The sequence below is a fragment of the Pristiophorus japonicus genome, chromosome 2, assembly GCF_044704955.1.
Source record: "Pristiophorus japonicus isolate sPriJap1 chromosome 2, sPriJap1.hap1, whole genome shotgun sequence".
In the NCBI taxonomy this organism is placed as follows: Eukaryota; Metazoa; Chordata; class Chondrichthyes; family Pristiophoridae; genus Pristiophorus; species Pristiophorus japonicus.
Window position 1 is genome coordinate 278,732,502 of NC_091978.1, and position 15,080 is coordinate 278,747,581.

A 15,080-nucleotide genomic window follows, 5' to 3' on the forward strand; every position below is an offset into this window, starting at 1 on the left:
CTTTTGTGAAACTAAAGGTGACCATATACGTGAAGTAATCTGGAAGGTACTGTGCTTAGGCAAACAGTAACCCCATTTAGTGTTGATATAAACATTGGAAACTGTGACCATGGACCATCCCAACAGTCAAACATAGAAACATAGAAAATAGGTGCAGGAGTAGGCCATTCGGCCCTTCGAGCCTGCACCACCATTCAATAAGATCATGGCTGATCATTCCCTCAGTACCCATTTCCTGCTTTCTTTCTATACCCTTTGATCCCCTTAGCCATAAGGGCCATATGTAACTCCATCTTGAATATATCCAATGAACTGGCATCAACAACTCTCTGCGGCAGGGAATTCCACAGGTTAACCACTCTCTGAGTGAATAAGTTTCTCCTTATCTCAGTCCTAAATGGCCTCCTCCTTATCCTAAGACTGTGTCCCCTGGTTCTGGACTTCCCCAACATCGGGAACATTCTACCCGCATCTAGACTGTCCAGTCCCGTCAGAATTATGTATGTTTCTATGAGATCCCCTCTCATCCTTCTAAACTCCCATGATCCAGTTACTCCTCATATGTCAGTTCAGCCATCCCGGGAATCAGTCTGGTGAACCTTCGCTGCACTCCCTCAATAGCAAGAACGTCCTTCCTCAGATTAGGAGACCAAAACTGAACACAATATTCCAGGTGAGGCCTCACCAAGGCCCTGTACAACTGCAGTAAGACCTCCCTGCTCCTATACTACAAATCCCCTAGCTATGAAGGCCAACATACCATCTGCCTTCTTCACCGCCTGCTGTACCTGTATGCCAACTTTCAATGACTGATGAACCATGACACCCAGGTCTCGTTGCACCTCCCCTTTTCCTAATCTGCCGCCATTCAGATAATATTCTGTCTTCACGTTTTTGCCCCCAAAGTGGATAACCTCACATTTATCCACTTTATACTGCATCTGCCATGCATTTGCCCACTCATCGAAGTCCAAGTCACCCTGCAGCCTCTTAGCATCCCCCTCACAGCTCACACTGCAACCCAGTTTAGTGTCATCTGCAAACTTGGAGATATTACACTCAATTCCTTCATCCAAATCATTGATGTATATTGTAAAGAGCTGGGGTCCCAGCACTGAGTCCTGCGGCACTCCACTAGTCACTGCCTGCCATTCTGAAAAGGACCCATTTATCCCGACTCTCTGCTTCCTGTCTGCCAACCAGTTCTCTATCCATGTCAGTACATTACCCCCAATACCATGTGCTTTGGATTTTGCACACCAATCTCTTGTGTGGAACCTTATCAAAAGCCTTTTGAAAGTCCAAATACACCACATTCACTGGTTCTCCCTTGTCCACTCTACTAGTTACATCCTCAAAAAATTCCAGAAGATTTCCCCTTCATAAATCCACGCTGACTTGGACCGATCATGTCACTCCTTTTCAAATGTGCTGCTATTTCATCCTTAATAATTGACTCCAACATTTTCCCTACTCATGATGTCAGGCTAACCAGTCTAGAATTACCCGCTTTCTCTCTCCCTCCCTTTTTAAAAAGTGGTGTTACATTAGCTATCCTTCAGCCCATAGGAACTGATCCAGAGTCGATAGACTGTTGGAAAATGATCACCAATGCATCCATTATTTCTAGGGCCACTTCCTTAAGTACTCTGGGATGCAGACCATCAGGTCCTGGGGATTTAGTGGCCTTCAATCCCATCAATTTCCCGCCTAATAAGGATATCCTTCAGTTCCTCCTTCTCTTCCTCCTTCTCTCTATACCTTCGGTCACCTAGTACTTCTGGAAGGTTATTTGTGTCTTCCTTCGCGAAGGCAGAACCAAAGTATCTGTTCAATTGGTCTGCATTTCTTTGTTCCCCATTATAAATTCACCTGAATCCGACTGCAAGGGACCTACATTTGTCTTCACCAATCTTTTTCTCTTCACATACCTATAGAAGCTTTTGCAGTCAGTTTTAATGTTCCTGGCGAGTTTCTTCTCGTACTCTATTTTCCCCTTCTTAATTAAACTCTTTGTCCTCCTCTGCTGAATTCGAAATTTCTCCCAGTCCTCAGGTTTGCTGCTTTTTCTGGCTAATTTATATGCCTCTTCCTTGGATTTAACACTGTTCTTAATTTCCCTTGTTAGCCACGGTTGAGCCACTTTCCCCGTTTTATTTTTACTCCAGACAGGGATGTACAATTGCTGAAGTTCATTCATGTGATCTTTAAATGTTTGCCATTGCCTATTCACTGTCAATCCTTTAAGTATCATTTGCCAGTCTATTCTAGCCAATTCACGCCTCAAACCATCGAAGTTATCTTTCCTTAAGTTCAGGATCCTAGTTTCTGAATTAACTGTGTCACTCTCCATCCTAATAAAGAATTCTACCATGTTATGGTCACTCTTACCCAAAGAGCCTCGCACAATAAGATTGCTAATTAGTCCTTTCTCATTACACATCACCCAGTCTAGGATGGCCAGCTCCCTGGTTGGTTCCTCGACATATTGGTCTAGAAAACCATCCCTAATACAATCCAGGAAATCCTCCTCCACCGCATTGCTACCAGTTTGGTTAGCCCAATCAATATGTAGATTAAAGTCACCCATGATAACTGCTGTACCTTTATTGCATGCATCCCTAATTTCTTGTTTGGTGTTGTCCCCAACCCTACTACTACTGTTTGGTGGTCTGTACACAACTCCCACTAGCGTTTTCTGTTCCATTGTATTCCATAGCTCCACCCATACCGATTCCACATCATCCAAGCTAATATCCTTTGCACTAATTTCCTCTTTAACCATCAATGCCACCCCACCTCCTTTTCCTTTCTGTCTATCCTTCCTAAATGTTGAATACCCCGGCTGTTGAGTTCCCAGCCTTGGTCACCCTGGAGCCATGTCTCCGTAATGCCAATTACATCATACCCATTAACTGCTATCTGCGCAGTTAATGCGTCCACCTTATTCCGAATACTCCTCGAATTGAGGCACAGAGCCTTCAGGCTTTTCTTTCTAACACACTTTGTCCCTTCAGAATTTTGCTGTAATGTGGCCCTTTTTGCTTTTTGCCTTAGGTTTCTCGGCCGTCCACTTTTACTTTTCTTCTTTCTATCTTTTGCTTCTGCCCCCATTCTACTTTCCCTCTGTCTCCCTGCATAGGTTCCCATCCCCCTGCCATATTAGTTTAACTCCTCCCCAACAGACAAACAACATCTGAAGTCTGCATATCATAGCTACAACTATAAAACAGCTTTATTAATAAAATCAGAAGCAAAATAAAAAAACGGAGGTATATAGGTCAGTTGTTCGCACTTGACTTACATAATCAATCACAAAACAATAAAGAATCTTTAAGCTCTCACAGATCTAGGAATTAACACTCTTAGTTTATCTGACGTCTTTAGTGCAAAGTCTTTACATGAAATGGGATATTTACAGAATCTTCCACTCATAGAAACGTAGAAAATAGGTGCAGGAGTAGACCATTCGGTCCTTCGAGCCTGCACCACCATTCAATAAGATCATGGCTGATCATTCACCTCAGTACCACTCATCCCACTTATTAACTATGTCGGGTGTTCGTTTTACACTCTACCTTGGTTCGTAGACCTCGTGAATTACAGGAAAGGACTACACATGTCGCAAAGCTTAGGCTTAACCTAATTTTATTACGTCAGTTTTATTACGCAAAAACTAACTAAAAACTACAGGACAAGACTTCTGAGAGAATTGACCGAAGACATACAATCGCCCATCCAGTTAGTTGCTGTAACCATAGATTGTAGGTTCGTGGTCATTGGTTCTGTGACTGGTTGTTCCTCTTTAATGTTCCCTCTTCTGGTCGTTCTCTTCTCTTCCGTTTCTTCCGTGTTCATTCCATCCCTTTTCGTTCGCTCCTGTGCTGCTTCCAGCTTATGAATAAAACACCTGCTGAACTGAGGTATCCGTTAATGTGTCTGGATTGATCTGTTGTTTGTGGTGATCCGTGTGATGATGGGCCTGGATGTCCCCAATTTGCACACGGAGACTACAGGGCAAAAGATAACTCCTTATCTTAAGTACCCCATTCTCCAAAAATGCACGCCTTGTGGGGTCCTTTTGTTGTCCTGGTTTCTTGCAGACTTCTAGTCTCTAAAGGGAATGATTTTTCCCCCCTCCAGCCTATCAATCAAGGGGCTCTTCTGTGGGTTTTTATGAATTTTATCTATCCCTTTGTTTCTATGCATAAACAGGTCTGGCTCTCCACCGCAGAGATTGTTTTTAATTGGTGATGAGTCACCACCTGTCCCAGGCTGGCACCTTTTTTTCCCCCTTTGTCCAGTCAATCCCAAAAGCTTGTATTAAATCATTTTTAGTTTGTGGCCTCTTCCTGTGCCTTCTGTAAAAGTGTGCAATCTTTACAACTACCTGACAAAGTAGCGATTTAGTAAACAAATATATAGGGCCCCAATTATATCCCACTTTACTTTGACTTCTGAATTTTGACAAATAAGGATAATACAAAAGGAATCTTCTCATTAAAACAACACTGCCAGTCAAAGAGGTTGACCTTGGCACAGAAACTGCCTTGCTGTTTTCCAGACAGAACTTGTGAAAAAAAGCCAAGCTACTGTGGTACAAAGATGATTGCCTTCCCCTGGTGAGTTGGTCAGCACTGATAAAAATTGATAATCTGTGATATTTGTTAGTCAATTTACTTTTAGGGCCAGCCAACCCTATTAACATTTAACACATTAGGCAAGATACACATTTGTCTTTCCAAAAAGTAAAAGACTTTTTAAAACATGTCACAGTGCCAAGTTATAAATTCTTAAATAAGTATTAAAATAGTTTATAATATTCAAAATAAGGCAAACCCGATTATTAACAACCACGTTCTACCAACCTCATAATTTTTGCCTAGGCAGACTCCGAAGTTTCAACATAAAAATTCTTACTGTATTCTCACGTCCCACTTTGGCATTCTCAATACTTTGCTGTAAACTTTGTTTCTTTTGGGTTCCTTCAGTGAGCTGCAATGGAAGAGAGGGAAGAAAAAAAATCAGATAGCAAATTTAGAAGTATGTGTGAACTTTAAGATTCATGAACTTTATGGAGATACACCAACAATGACTTGCATTTATATAGCACCTTAAATGCAGAGAAACGTCCCAAGGCACTTCACAGAGGGACAATCAGACAAAATGGACACTGAGCCAAAGAAGGAGTTCTCAAGGGGCACAGACTTGGGCGTATCTGCCACACAAGTTTAGCCATCAATTGCCATCGGGCCTCTCCCAAAACCATTCATTACTCCAGGATCATCCTGCAGAGCAAAGATAATTCCTGGCCCAACACACATTGAGGTCAACTATAGAGAACTAACTTCGCTATGCAATTTTTCAAAATAATTATTTATATAACATATATGCAATAATTCTATCCCCATTACTTCCAAAGCAGAATATGAAATTGAGTGGCAAAATCTAGTGATATTCAATTATCTCTACAATCAATGCAGATTCCTGCATCAAATGTAGGCTGCAGTTGCACTACAATTGTAGCATCAGTGGAAAGTGAAATCACTTTGCTTCATACTAAAGTTGTAACATAAATAAAACCACAATTCATTAATTAAGAAACACTGGGGTTAAAAATGTTCTGCATCACTAATTTTATTTTAGGCATTATATTTTACTTAGCAAAATAGTCATCACCTTTTAAAAGAATACAGAATAGAAAATCCACTGAGTATCTTTAATAGCCTGTAAATCAATAAACCAATCTTAAATCATTTACATAATACAAGTGTAGCAAGAGAGGGAATTACATTTGATTTTAAAATGTAATTTTATGGTCACGTACACCAATTCCGAACCGACGATAGGTCTCTATGATAGTACTCTTGCTCTAGCCACCAAGAAGTGTGCAAGTTAACCACACCCATTGTCATCCCCTCCTTGCCTCTCAGCCAAGCACTCCAGCACCACAGCCACAGCCCAGATAAGACAAAGAACACATCCTGAAGCCACACTGCATCAACAAATTCCCATTCATTAAAACCACTTTAAAGATCACATATCACATATATGTAATTTTAGTTATTCCCCACTCACGTACACCAATTCCGAACATATATCACTGTAATGGCATTTAATTAATCCAAGAAATTTGTCTTCCTATATTTATCAGGAATTACACAACATATTGCTACTTCTAATCATTATTCAACTTGCTAGTACAGCTTAAAATGCAGTTTAAAAAAAAGTTCAATTCATCTCAAACCAAAATGACAGAGTATTAGTAATTAATACTTTTTTTTTTAAATACTTCAGTTAACAGGTTTTACTGCTCTCAGTGTTGAAATGCATCAACTTGCCACCACTGTCATATGGAGAGATTACAAATCAGTCACTATATGACACCTAGTGGTGAGAAATTTTATCACCAAGATGCAGCTTCCTTGGAGTTGAAATTTTCAAGCACACCCAGTTCATTACCAAGCAGGTAAGAATACTGCCCAAAACCAATAGACGAACAGAACACTACTACTGACATGCAGTGACAAAGGTCTGAAGTGTGAGGACAGAAAGTTCCCAGTGTAAGACAGTGGACTTCTTGGTCCGCCTACCTTTGGCATTTTGATTCAATGTATATGCACCGTAGTTTATAAGTTCTGGATCAAGTAATTAAAGTTCTCTATTACATGTCATTTTGGGATTGATGCCTATAGTTAATCCCAAAAGAATATGCACAAAAAGGCCCTCATTAACCAAATGGCTATTGATGTGCAATAGGAAATGTTTTCAAATAGAAATCTGAAATGCTTTGTAGAAATCCAGACAAAAAGGAGGAAGAGTCAAGGAAACAATTCAAACATCCTCGAAGAATACTGCAGTGCGGTGAGCCAGAAAGCCAACTAACCATGCACAATATTGAGTGCACCAGGAAACTTCATATTAATATCTGATTAAAGAGAACATAACCCAGTTCTTAAAATAGTGAAAAGAATCAATAACCAAGGTGTTGAAATGTAATTTGGACAAAACTACAGGACATTTTTATAAGTTATAGAAGCCATAAGCTAAATGTAAAGGAGAAGGAAGGGCTTGGGGAGCATTTTCTATATAAACTGTGCTCCTACCTCTCTAATTTTAAAGTTTAATCCATCATTTCCCCGCTTGTGGAAACCTGTCAGTCCAGGTCTCCTCTCATACTCTGAGCTGCTATGACAATATAATTTATGGAAACAGTTGCAGTCCATCTTGAAGCCCCAACTTCTAAGTTAGTGCTGCTATTCAGGACCAGCTGGCTAGAAGCGTTTCCTGAATTTGGTGCCTCTAGATCAACATCCCATGTTAGTCCAAAGCATAACTTCCACATAATGAACAGAATTGCTCCAGGATGGCCTCCTAGCTATTTAAAGTGGCTCTAGATACTACAGTAGGGCAGGCTTCGAGAAGTGAAAATAACCGCTGACGTAGAAAAAATGAGTGGAGTAGTGCTTTATATATTGAAGTTATCTTAAGGAGTAACTATGCCATGGTTAGTACTGTTGGCCTGTGGAGCAGACTGCACTGAATAGATAAATGGCAGCTCGGTTAATGCATTCAAGATCAATATGGATGAGGAAAAACAGTCATTTCATCTCATCTCAGCTCATCCATCCAGAAAGCTCTACAGTTTCTCTTCCAATCACAGCATCCAGCTGTCTTAATGAATCCAATATTCTTGGCTCCACTATACAACTCAGTAGTTCAATCAACACCCTCATCATTCAGAAGAACTTCCTCGATTTGCCTTTCATCAATACGAAGCAGCACCTCCTGTCTTACCGCCATGCTTTCACTTGAAGTGGTGTTTCAGATTTACCTTCTCTAAACTATTTAGATTCCCTCATAGTAAGCTCCTTCCAAGGCTAGAAAGCCAAAGTTTCCCAACACTTTCCTTGTAACTCAGCTCTCTGAAGCCAGGGATAGCTAGAATGTCTTCCTTGTGTGTTAATGACCAGAACTGGACTCAGTACTCAAGGTATGGTTTGACCAGAGCACATGTTCTTCAGAGTGATGAACATGTATAAAGTTCAGCATGACATCCTCAGACTTTTACTCTACCGGTTTATATTGTTCAGTGCTCAGTTTGATTTTTTGGTTCTGCTCCACGGTAAACTGACATATTGGCCTAGATTTTAGCCCAGAGGGCACGTTCCGTTGAGGGGGGGAGGCGAGGGGAAGAGAGAGAGAGAGGGCTGTTGCAAGGTTGGGAAAACCAGAAGAACGGCTTCCTGAATGTCCCGCGGGTTTTAACTGCAAGGGCCTCCTTTAAATATTTTTCTGTTTGTAAAGGCACTCATGGATTCAACTTTTCTCGCCTCCTTTCAGCTGCCAGTTTCCCGAGGCCTGGGAAATCCGGCCGACATGAGTTAAAAATAGAATGACTTGACTTAAAATGAAGGCAGGCAGCATTATAATATTTAAGTGACCAATCCACTTCCTGTGAGCAGATTGGTCACTCGCCCCTCATCCCACCTCTGTTAAAACCAGAAGTGGGCGTGCTGGGTTCCTGATTCAGATTTTTTAAAGTTTAACCTCTGACCCGACACCAACCCACCCATTTTGGGGAGTTAGGATTCAGTCCATTAAGCGCCCAGCCCAAGAACCCTAGATTTCTTTCAACTTCATCCTTTGCTATTTTCACCTCATTTATACTATGTATGTTGCTCATATTTTCTGATGGTGTATAATCCTTAGACTTTATTGTATGGAACTTTATCTGGTACTGTACTGTTATATTAGAGTATAATAAAACAAATGTTGTAGTTCCTTGGCTTTCTCATTATTCAACAGGCCCCACATTAGTTTAGTATTTGACCAATTTGTACTGAATACGGAGTATTGTCTGCAAATTTGACCAATGCATTGAGTTTCAAAGCAGAACTACATCACATATTCAGAAAAGCAGCAAGGTTTATCGGATTGGAATAAAAAGAAAAAAGTCAAATAAAGTCAGACCAGTCTGAAATCTTAAAATCAAGTTAGATGAAATTAAACATCCTTTCCTCATTTCTGCAGTTTTCTATATTATGCATGCACAAAATAGCATCACTGCATATGGACAAGCAGTTTAAAAAAAAAAGACAAGCAAATGAAACAACTCTCAGTAGTAGCGCTTACAAATGCATGCTCATTCCTCTTCCATAAAAAGTCATTTTAATTAAATATTCAGATCCAATACAGATGCCAAGTATTCCTTAAATCCAAACCTTTTGGTTATCTCCAACACAATAACATTTACCTGACTCTCCAACTGCTCCAGTTTTTGTTTCCTGCCATGAAGAGCTTTACTTGGAAATGCCCAGAAGTAATTGGAAGTTCCAATTCGATCAGTGTCCACCATTGCATCATCTACTAGACTCTGCAGTACTTCCTTCACTGACATGGAAGCTAAAATGGTAAAAACACAACAGCAGCTTGCACTTGCCTCTCACAATAAATTAACTGAAAATGAATCAAGGTTAAAACAAGACAGAAAGGTTTTACTGTGTGACAAGATTTTCACCAGCCCATCTAAACTTTGGCCAGCCAGAAACAAAAACGTATGGTGATTCATCAACATCAACAGATGTTGTAGCGCAGGAGGGTTCAACATTGTGCTGGGCTGACCAAGATCATGGTTAATTTGTGGCACATTGCGACTAGTAAACTTTTGAAGTTAGGGAGGTTTCCTGTGTTGCTGCACAAACTGAGTCCTGATGCATTTAAAGAATATACATTGCTTTTCCTCTCAGAGAAACAGATTGTCTTGTATAGTGTCAGCGCACTGGCCTCTGATTCAAAAGGAAAAGAATTCAAACCCTAATAGAGCACATAATCTAGGTTTTTAGAGGTGTTGACTTTTGGATGAGCCCTGTCTGCTGTCTCAAGTGAAACATAAAAGATCTTGTGGTACTATTTGAACAAGAGCAGGCAAGCTCTCATTCTGTTCTGGCCAACATTTATCTATCCAGGTTAACTAGTAATTTTTCTCATTACTGTTTGTGGGACCTTGCTGTGCACCAAATGATTGTCATATTTCCTTACATTACAACAATGGCTACACTATTGCCTGTGAAGCATTCTTCGATGTCCTGAGGATGTGAAAGCTGCTGTAGAAATGCTTGCTTTTTTATGGTTATACTAATGGAATACTTGAACCAAAGCCTAGCCAGCTAGTAGCCTAGTGGTTACGGTAATGCATAGCACCTTTCACATCTTTAGGCAGTCCAAAAGCACTTCAGAGCCAATTAAGTGTGGTCACTATTCTTTTGCAGCAAACACAACAGCCAATGTACACACAGCAAGGTCCCACAAATAGCAATAGATAAATAGCCAAAAAATCTGTTTTTGGATCATGTTAATAGACTACACTGGGTGATATACCAATCCTGCTTTTAAAAAGACAAATGCTTGCAGAGCATCAGAGCGATGTGCAAATACTGGGAACTGCATTAGACAGTGTCCATAAGTATAATTCCTAATGGCTTTGCATCACTGCAGTCTACCCTGGAGCATGTTGCAGCTTGAGAGACATCTGTAAACATTGGTTGCCAGAACAGAGGCCCCAAGTGCAAATTTGTGCATCCTCCATAGATTCTCAGTGTGCTGTCATAGAAACTTGTGCTACTAGATTAGATAAGACTGTTTCTTCAGGCATTCAATAGATTGGAGTGGACTTGCACAAAAGTATTTTCGCTGATCACACTGCTGCCATTAGGCCTGCTTTCTTCACAAATCACTGCCCAGTACTAGTGGCTTCGCATCTGAAAGGATGCAGGAACAAGCTGAGAAGGCTACCTGCTCAGTCACACAAGAGATACAGCCTGCAGTAGGTTTATTTCAGGACTTAACTACTATGAAACGATAGCAGTTTCAGTCCCACGAGACTCTTATAGGAATACAACCAGCAACCTCTTTTACTCCCTCAAGGATAGATTGGAGCTACACATGCACAGATTTGGAACTAACTTTGATCATATGGCATGATTGAGAGCTGTGTGAGTTGATATACACAGCGAGAGATCTGTAGGTGATGGCGTATTTGTGGTGGGGAGAGGAAAGATGTACACAGGACTGTTCATATAATGTGTAGATATAGTAAAAAGAGATGGTCTCCAATATCCGAACTTCTTGTAAATGGCAACACATTTTGCTTCCAAATGTTCTTTAGGCTTTTGCTGCGCGTTCCTCGTGGGGGCTTCTTTGCAAGCCAAAGATGTGCAGGATGCAGCTCACCACTATGATCCTCACTGGACCATACTGCAAGATGCCCCCAGATCGATAACAGCTCCTAAAATGCATCTTGAACATACTTATTGTATGCTCAGTTGTAACTCTGGTACATGAATGGACCTCCTTATCGTGCTGCTCAGTTGCAGTCTTAGGAACACGCATAGGTGTCATTCTCTACAAATGGCTGTAGAGGATAGCCTTGATCTCCAAGGAGCCACTCAAAGACTTGTCTTTCTGGGTTAAATACTGTTGTCATCGTGGACAGCCTTAAAATAAAGGTATTGTGACAGCTCCCAGGGGAAGCATGATGGTTTGTTGCTGGACATGATGGAGCTTCACATTAAGCGAGTGCTTATTTTCGAAGCCATTGTTTTTGATCCCCGTCACAAACTCCGTTCTCTAAACACTGACTCCATCCCTCTCCTCAACTCTTGTCTGAGGCTGAACCAGACTGTTCACAACCTTGGTGTCATATTTTACCCTAAAATGAGCTTTCGACCACATATCCGCAGCTTAATGAGCTTGTGACCACATATCCGCCGCACCATGTACACAAGATGGTTTTCGTTGAGGAACGAACTAGAGAATAGGCTATTTTAGATCTAGTATTGTGCAACGAGGAAGGGTTAATTAATAACATTGCAGTAAAGGGGCTCTTAGGGAAGAGTGACCATAATATAATATAATTTTACATTAAGTTTGAAAGTAAGTTAGTTAAATCCAAAACTAGGGTCTTAAATCTAAACAAAGGACACTATATATGTTTGAGGGGAGAGTTAGCTAAGATAGATTGGGAAACTACATTAAAAGGTATGACGGTAGGCAAGCAATGGCTAGCATTTAAAGAATTAATACATCATTTACAACAAACATACATTCCTTTAAGGCACCAAAACCTCACAGGAAAAGTGGTACAACCGTGGCTAACAAGAGAAGTTAAAGATAGTATTAGATCAAAGGAAGAGGCTTATAAATGTTGCCAAAAAGGATTAGGAACATTTTAGAATTCAGCAAAGGAGGACCAAGAAATTGATAAAGAAAGGGAAAATAGAATGAGAGTAAACTAGCGTGAAACATAAAGAGAGACTGTAAAAGCTTCTATAGGTATGTAAAAAGGAAAAGATTAGCAAAAGTAAATGTAGGTCCCTTACAGGCCGAGACAAGAGAAATTATAATAAGGTGGCTATAGAGATAGCGGATGCATTGGTGGTCATCTTCCAAAATTGCAGATTCTAGAATGGTTCCCGCAGATTGGAAGATAGCTAATGTAATCCTGCTATTTAAGAAAGGAGGGAGAGAGAAAACGGGGAACTACAGGCCAGTTAGCCTGACATCAATAGTAGGGAAAATGCTAGAAACTATTATTAAGGATGTGATAACAGGGCCCTTAGAAAATAATAACAGGATTGGGCAGTCAACATGAATTTATGAAAGGGAAATCATGTTTGACAAATCTGTGGAGTTTTTTGAGGCTGTAACTAGCAGAATAGATAAGGGGGAACCACTGGATGTGGTGCATTTGGATTTTCAGAAGGCATTCGATAAGGTGCCACAGAAGAGGTTATTGAACAAAATTAAGGCTCATGGGATTGGGGATAATATAATAGCATGGATTGAGGATTGGTTAATGGACAGAAAACAGAGAGTAGGAATAAACGGGTCATTTTCAGTTGGCAGGCTGTAACTAGTTGGGTGCCGCAAGGATCGGTGCTTAGGTCCCAGCTATTCACAATCTATATCAATGATTTGGATGAGGGGACCGAGTGTAATATATCCAAGTTTGCTAGGTGGGAATGGAAGTTGTGAGGAGGATGCAAAAAGGCTTCAAGGGGATATCGACAGGCTAAGTGAGTGAGCAAGAACATGGCAAATGGAATTAAGGGCTCAATTTTGGCCAGGAGTTGCTCTGTTTTTTTGGGGAGTAGGTTGCTTTTTTTGGCCTAACTTAAAAATCCCCAGTTTCCCAAATCACTTTGCACCAGTGTAACTCACTTAGTTACGTTTTTTTTTACGTTAGTTTTTTTTCTCAAAAGGAAGCGTTACCAGCCACCTACGCCAGTTTTGGCCATTTAGGCAACTTTGGCCAGCTAATAGTTATTCCACTTCTACTTAGGCCAACGTATGTGGCCACTTGAGAAAACCTTTGCGGAGAGTTAAAAAAATCGGCGCTGGTAAGTACATCGGAGGCCATTCAGCCTGGGATAGGGGTGGGAAGCAGAGAGGACCTGGACCTGAACCAACCAAGCCTTAGGGAACAGACTTGCAAAACCATCCTTCCTTCGCACAATTAAAGTAAGAAGAAATAAAAATTAAAGTCCTAGCTTCAGCACTCGGCCCGGGACTCTCAGAACACACAGAGGAGAACTCACTGGCAGGCAGGTGAACTCACAGATCGCACTGGGAGGCCACTCGGCCAGGGCTAGGGGTGGGAGAACTCACCGGCAGGCAGGAGAACTCACCGGCAGGCAGGAGAACTCACCAGCAGGCAGGAGAACTCTCTGAACTCACCGGGAGGCCACTTGGTCTGGGGGAGCGAACAGGGAGGCCACTCAGCCTGGGCTAGGGGTGGGAGAACTCACCGGCAGGCAGGAGACCTCACCGGCAGGCAGGAGAACTCACCAGCAGGCAGGAGAACTCTCTGAACTCACCGGGAGGCCACTTGGTCTGGGGGAACGAACAGGGAGGCCACTCAGCCTGGGCTAGGGGCTGGAGCGATCAAACTGGCCGACATCGGGGCAGTATCAAGCCATCAAAACGTTATCATTAAAATCCACCTTATTTACTGCTTGGTGCTGGGAAAGGGAACAAAACTTCTACATTTTGGGCATCTAGTGTCAGAAAAAAGCACTGCCAGATGAGGATTAGCAAAGTTAAATGGAATATAAAAAGCTTGTATTTTACCTTTGTCATTTGGCAGCGGAAGAATTGTTGGGTAAAGACAAAACTCATTTCATTTGACCTCTCCTTATTAAAAGTCTTTATCTGTCTCTGTTCAGTGCTGTGCCTCAGTAACCTTCCTCATGGGAGGAGTTGGCTATTGTTTTCAGAACAGTGCCCGAACTGTAATGGTCGATTGCCAACGCGCAGCACTACTGCGCATGCGCGGACATCAGTAATCTTCACAGCGCATGTGCAGATGTCTCGGCACATTTTCCAATGCAGAACGCAGGCTCCACCCGCCCCCCCCCCCCCCCCGTCGACTGGCCACGCTGCACGACTGCAATGAAGAGGCCAGACAGCAGCCAAAGTTCCAACATTTTTTTCCGGAGCACCTTCGGACCTCCTTAAGCGGCGCAACTCAGGTAAGTGCACCGAAAAACAGGCTCAGCCAAAATCTACCCCATAATGTGGAGAAATGTGAAGTTATCCACTTTGGTAGGAAAAATAGAAAAGCAGAGCATTTTTTTAAATGGTGAGAGATTGGGAAATGTTGGTGTTGCAAGGGACCTGGGTGTCCTTGTACATGGATCACAAAGTTAACATGCGGGTATAGCAAACAATTAAGAAAGCAAATGGTATGTTGGCCTTTATTACAAGAGGATTTGAGTATAAGAGTAACGACGTCTTACTGCAATTATATAGGGCCCTGGTGAGACCGCACCTGGAGTATTGTGTACTGTTTTGGTCTCCTTACCTAAGGAAGAATAAATATTGAGGGAATGTAACGAAGGTTCACCATACTGATCCTGGGATGGGGGGATTGTCCTATGAGGAGAGATTGAGTAGACTAGGCCTATATTCTCTAGGGTTTAGAAGAATGAGAGGTGATCTCATTGAAACATACAAAATTCTTACAGGGCTTGACAGGGTAGATGCAGGGAGGATGTTTCCTCTAGCTGAGGAGTCCAGAG

At 41.6% G+C, this 15,080-nt stretch overlaps 1 protein-coding gene across 2 annotated transcripts in view; it reads right to left on the minus strand.

The window, feature by feature from the left end:
• The window catches only part of mnd1 (meiotic nuclear divisions 1 homolog (S. cerevisiae)), a 45,406-nt gene that overhangs the window by 12,671 nt on the left and 17,655 nt on the right, over nucleotides 1-15,080 (minus strand). For both annotated transcript variants that reach the window (XM_070864571.1, XM_070864579.1), the window contains exons 4-5: nucleotides 9,257-9,405; nucleotides 4,921-4,995 (exon numbers count right to left, since the gene is read on the minus strand). In XM_070864571.1, the coding sequence (XP_070720672.1) occupies nucleotides 4,921-4,995; nucleotides 9,257-9,405 (224 nt within the window). The remainder of the gene's footprint in view (nucleotides 1-4,920; nucleotides 4,996-9,256; nucleotides 9,406-15,080) is intronic.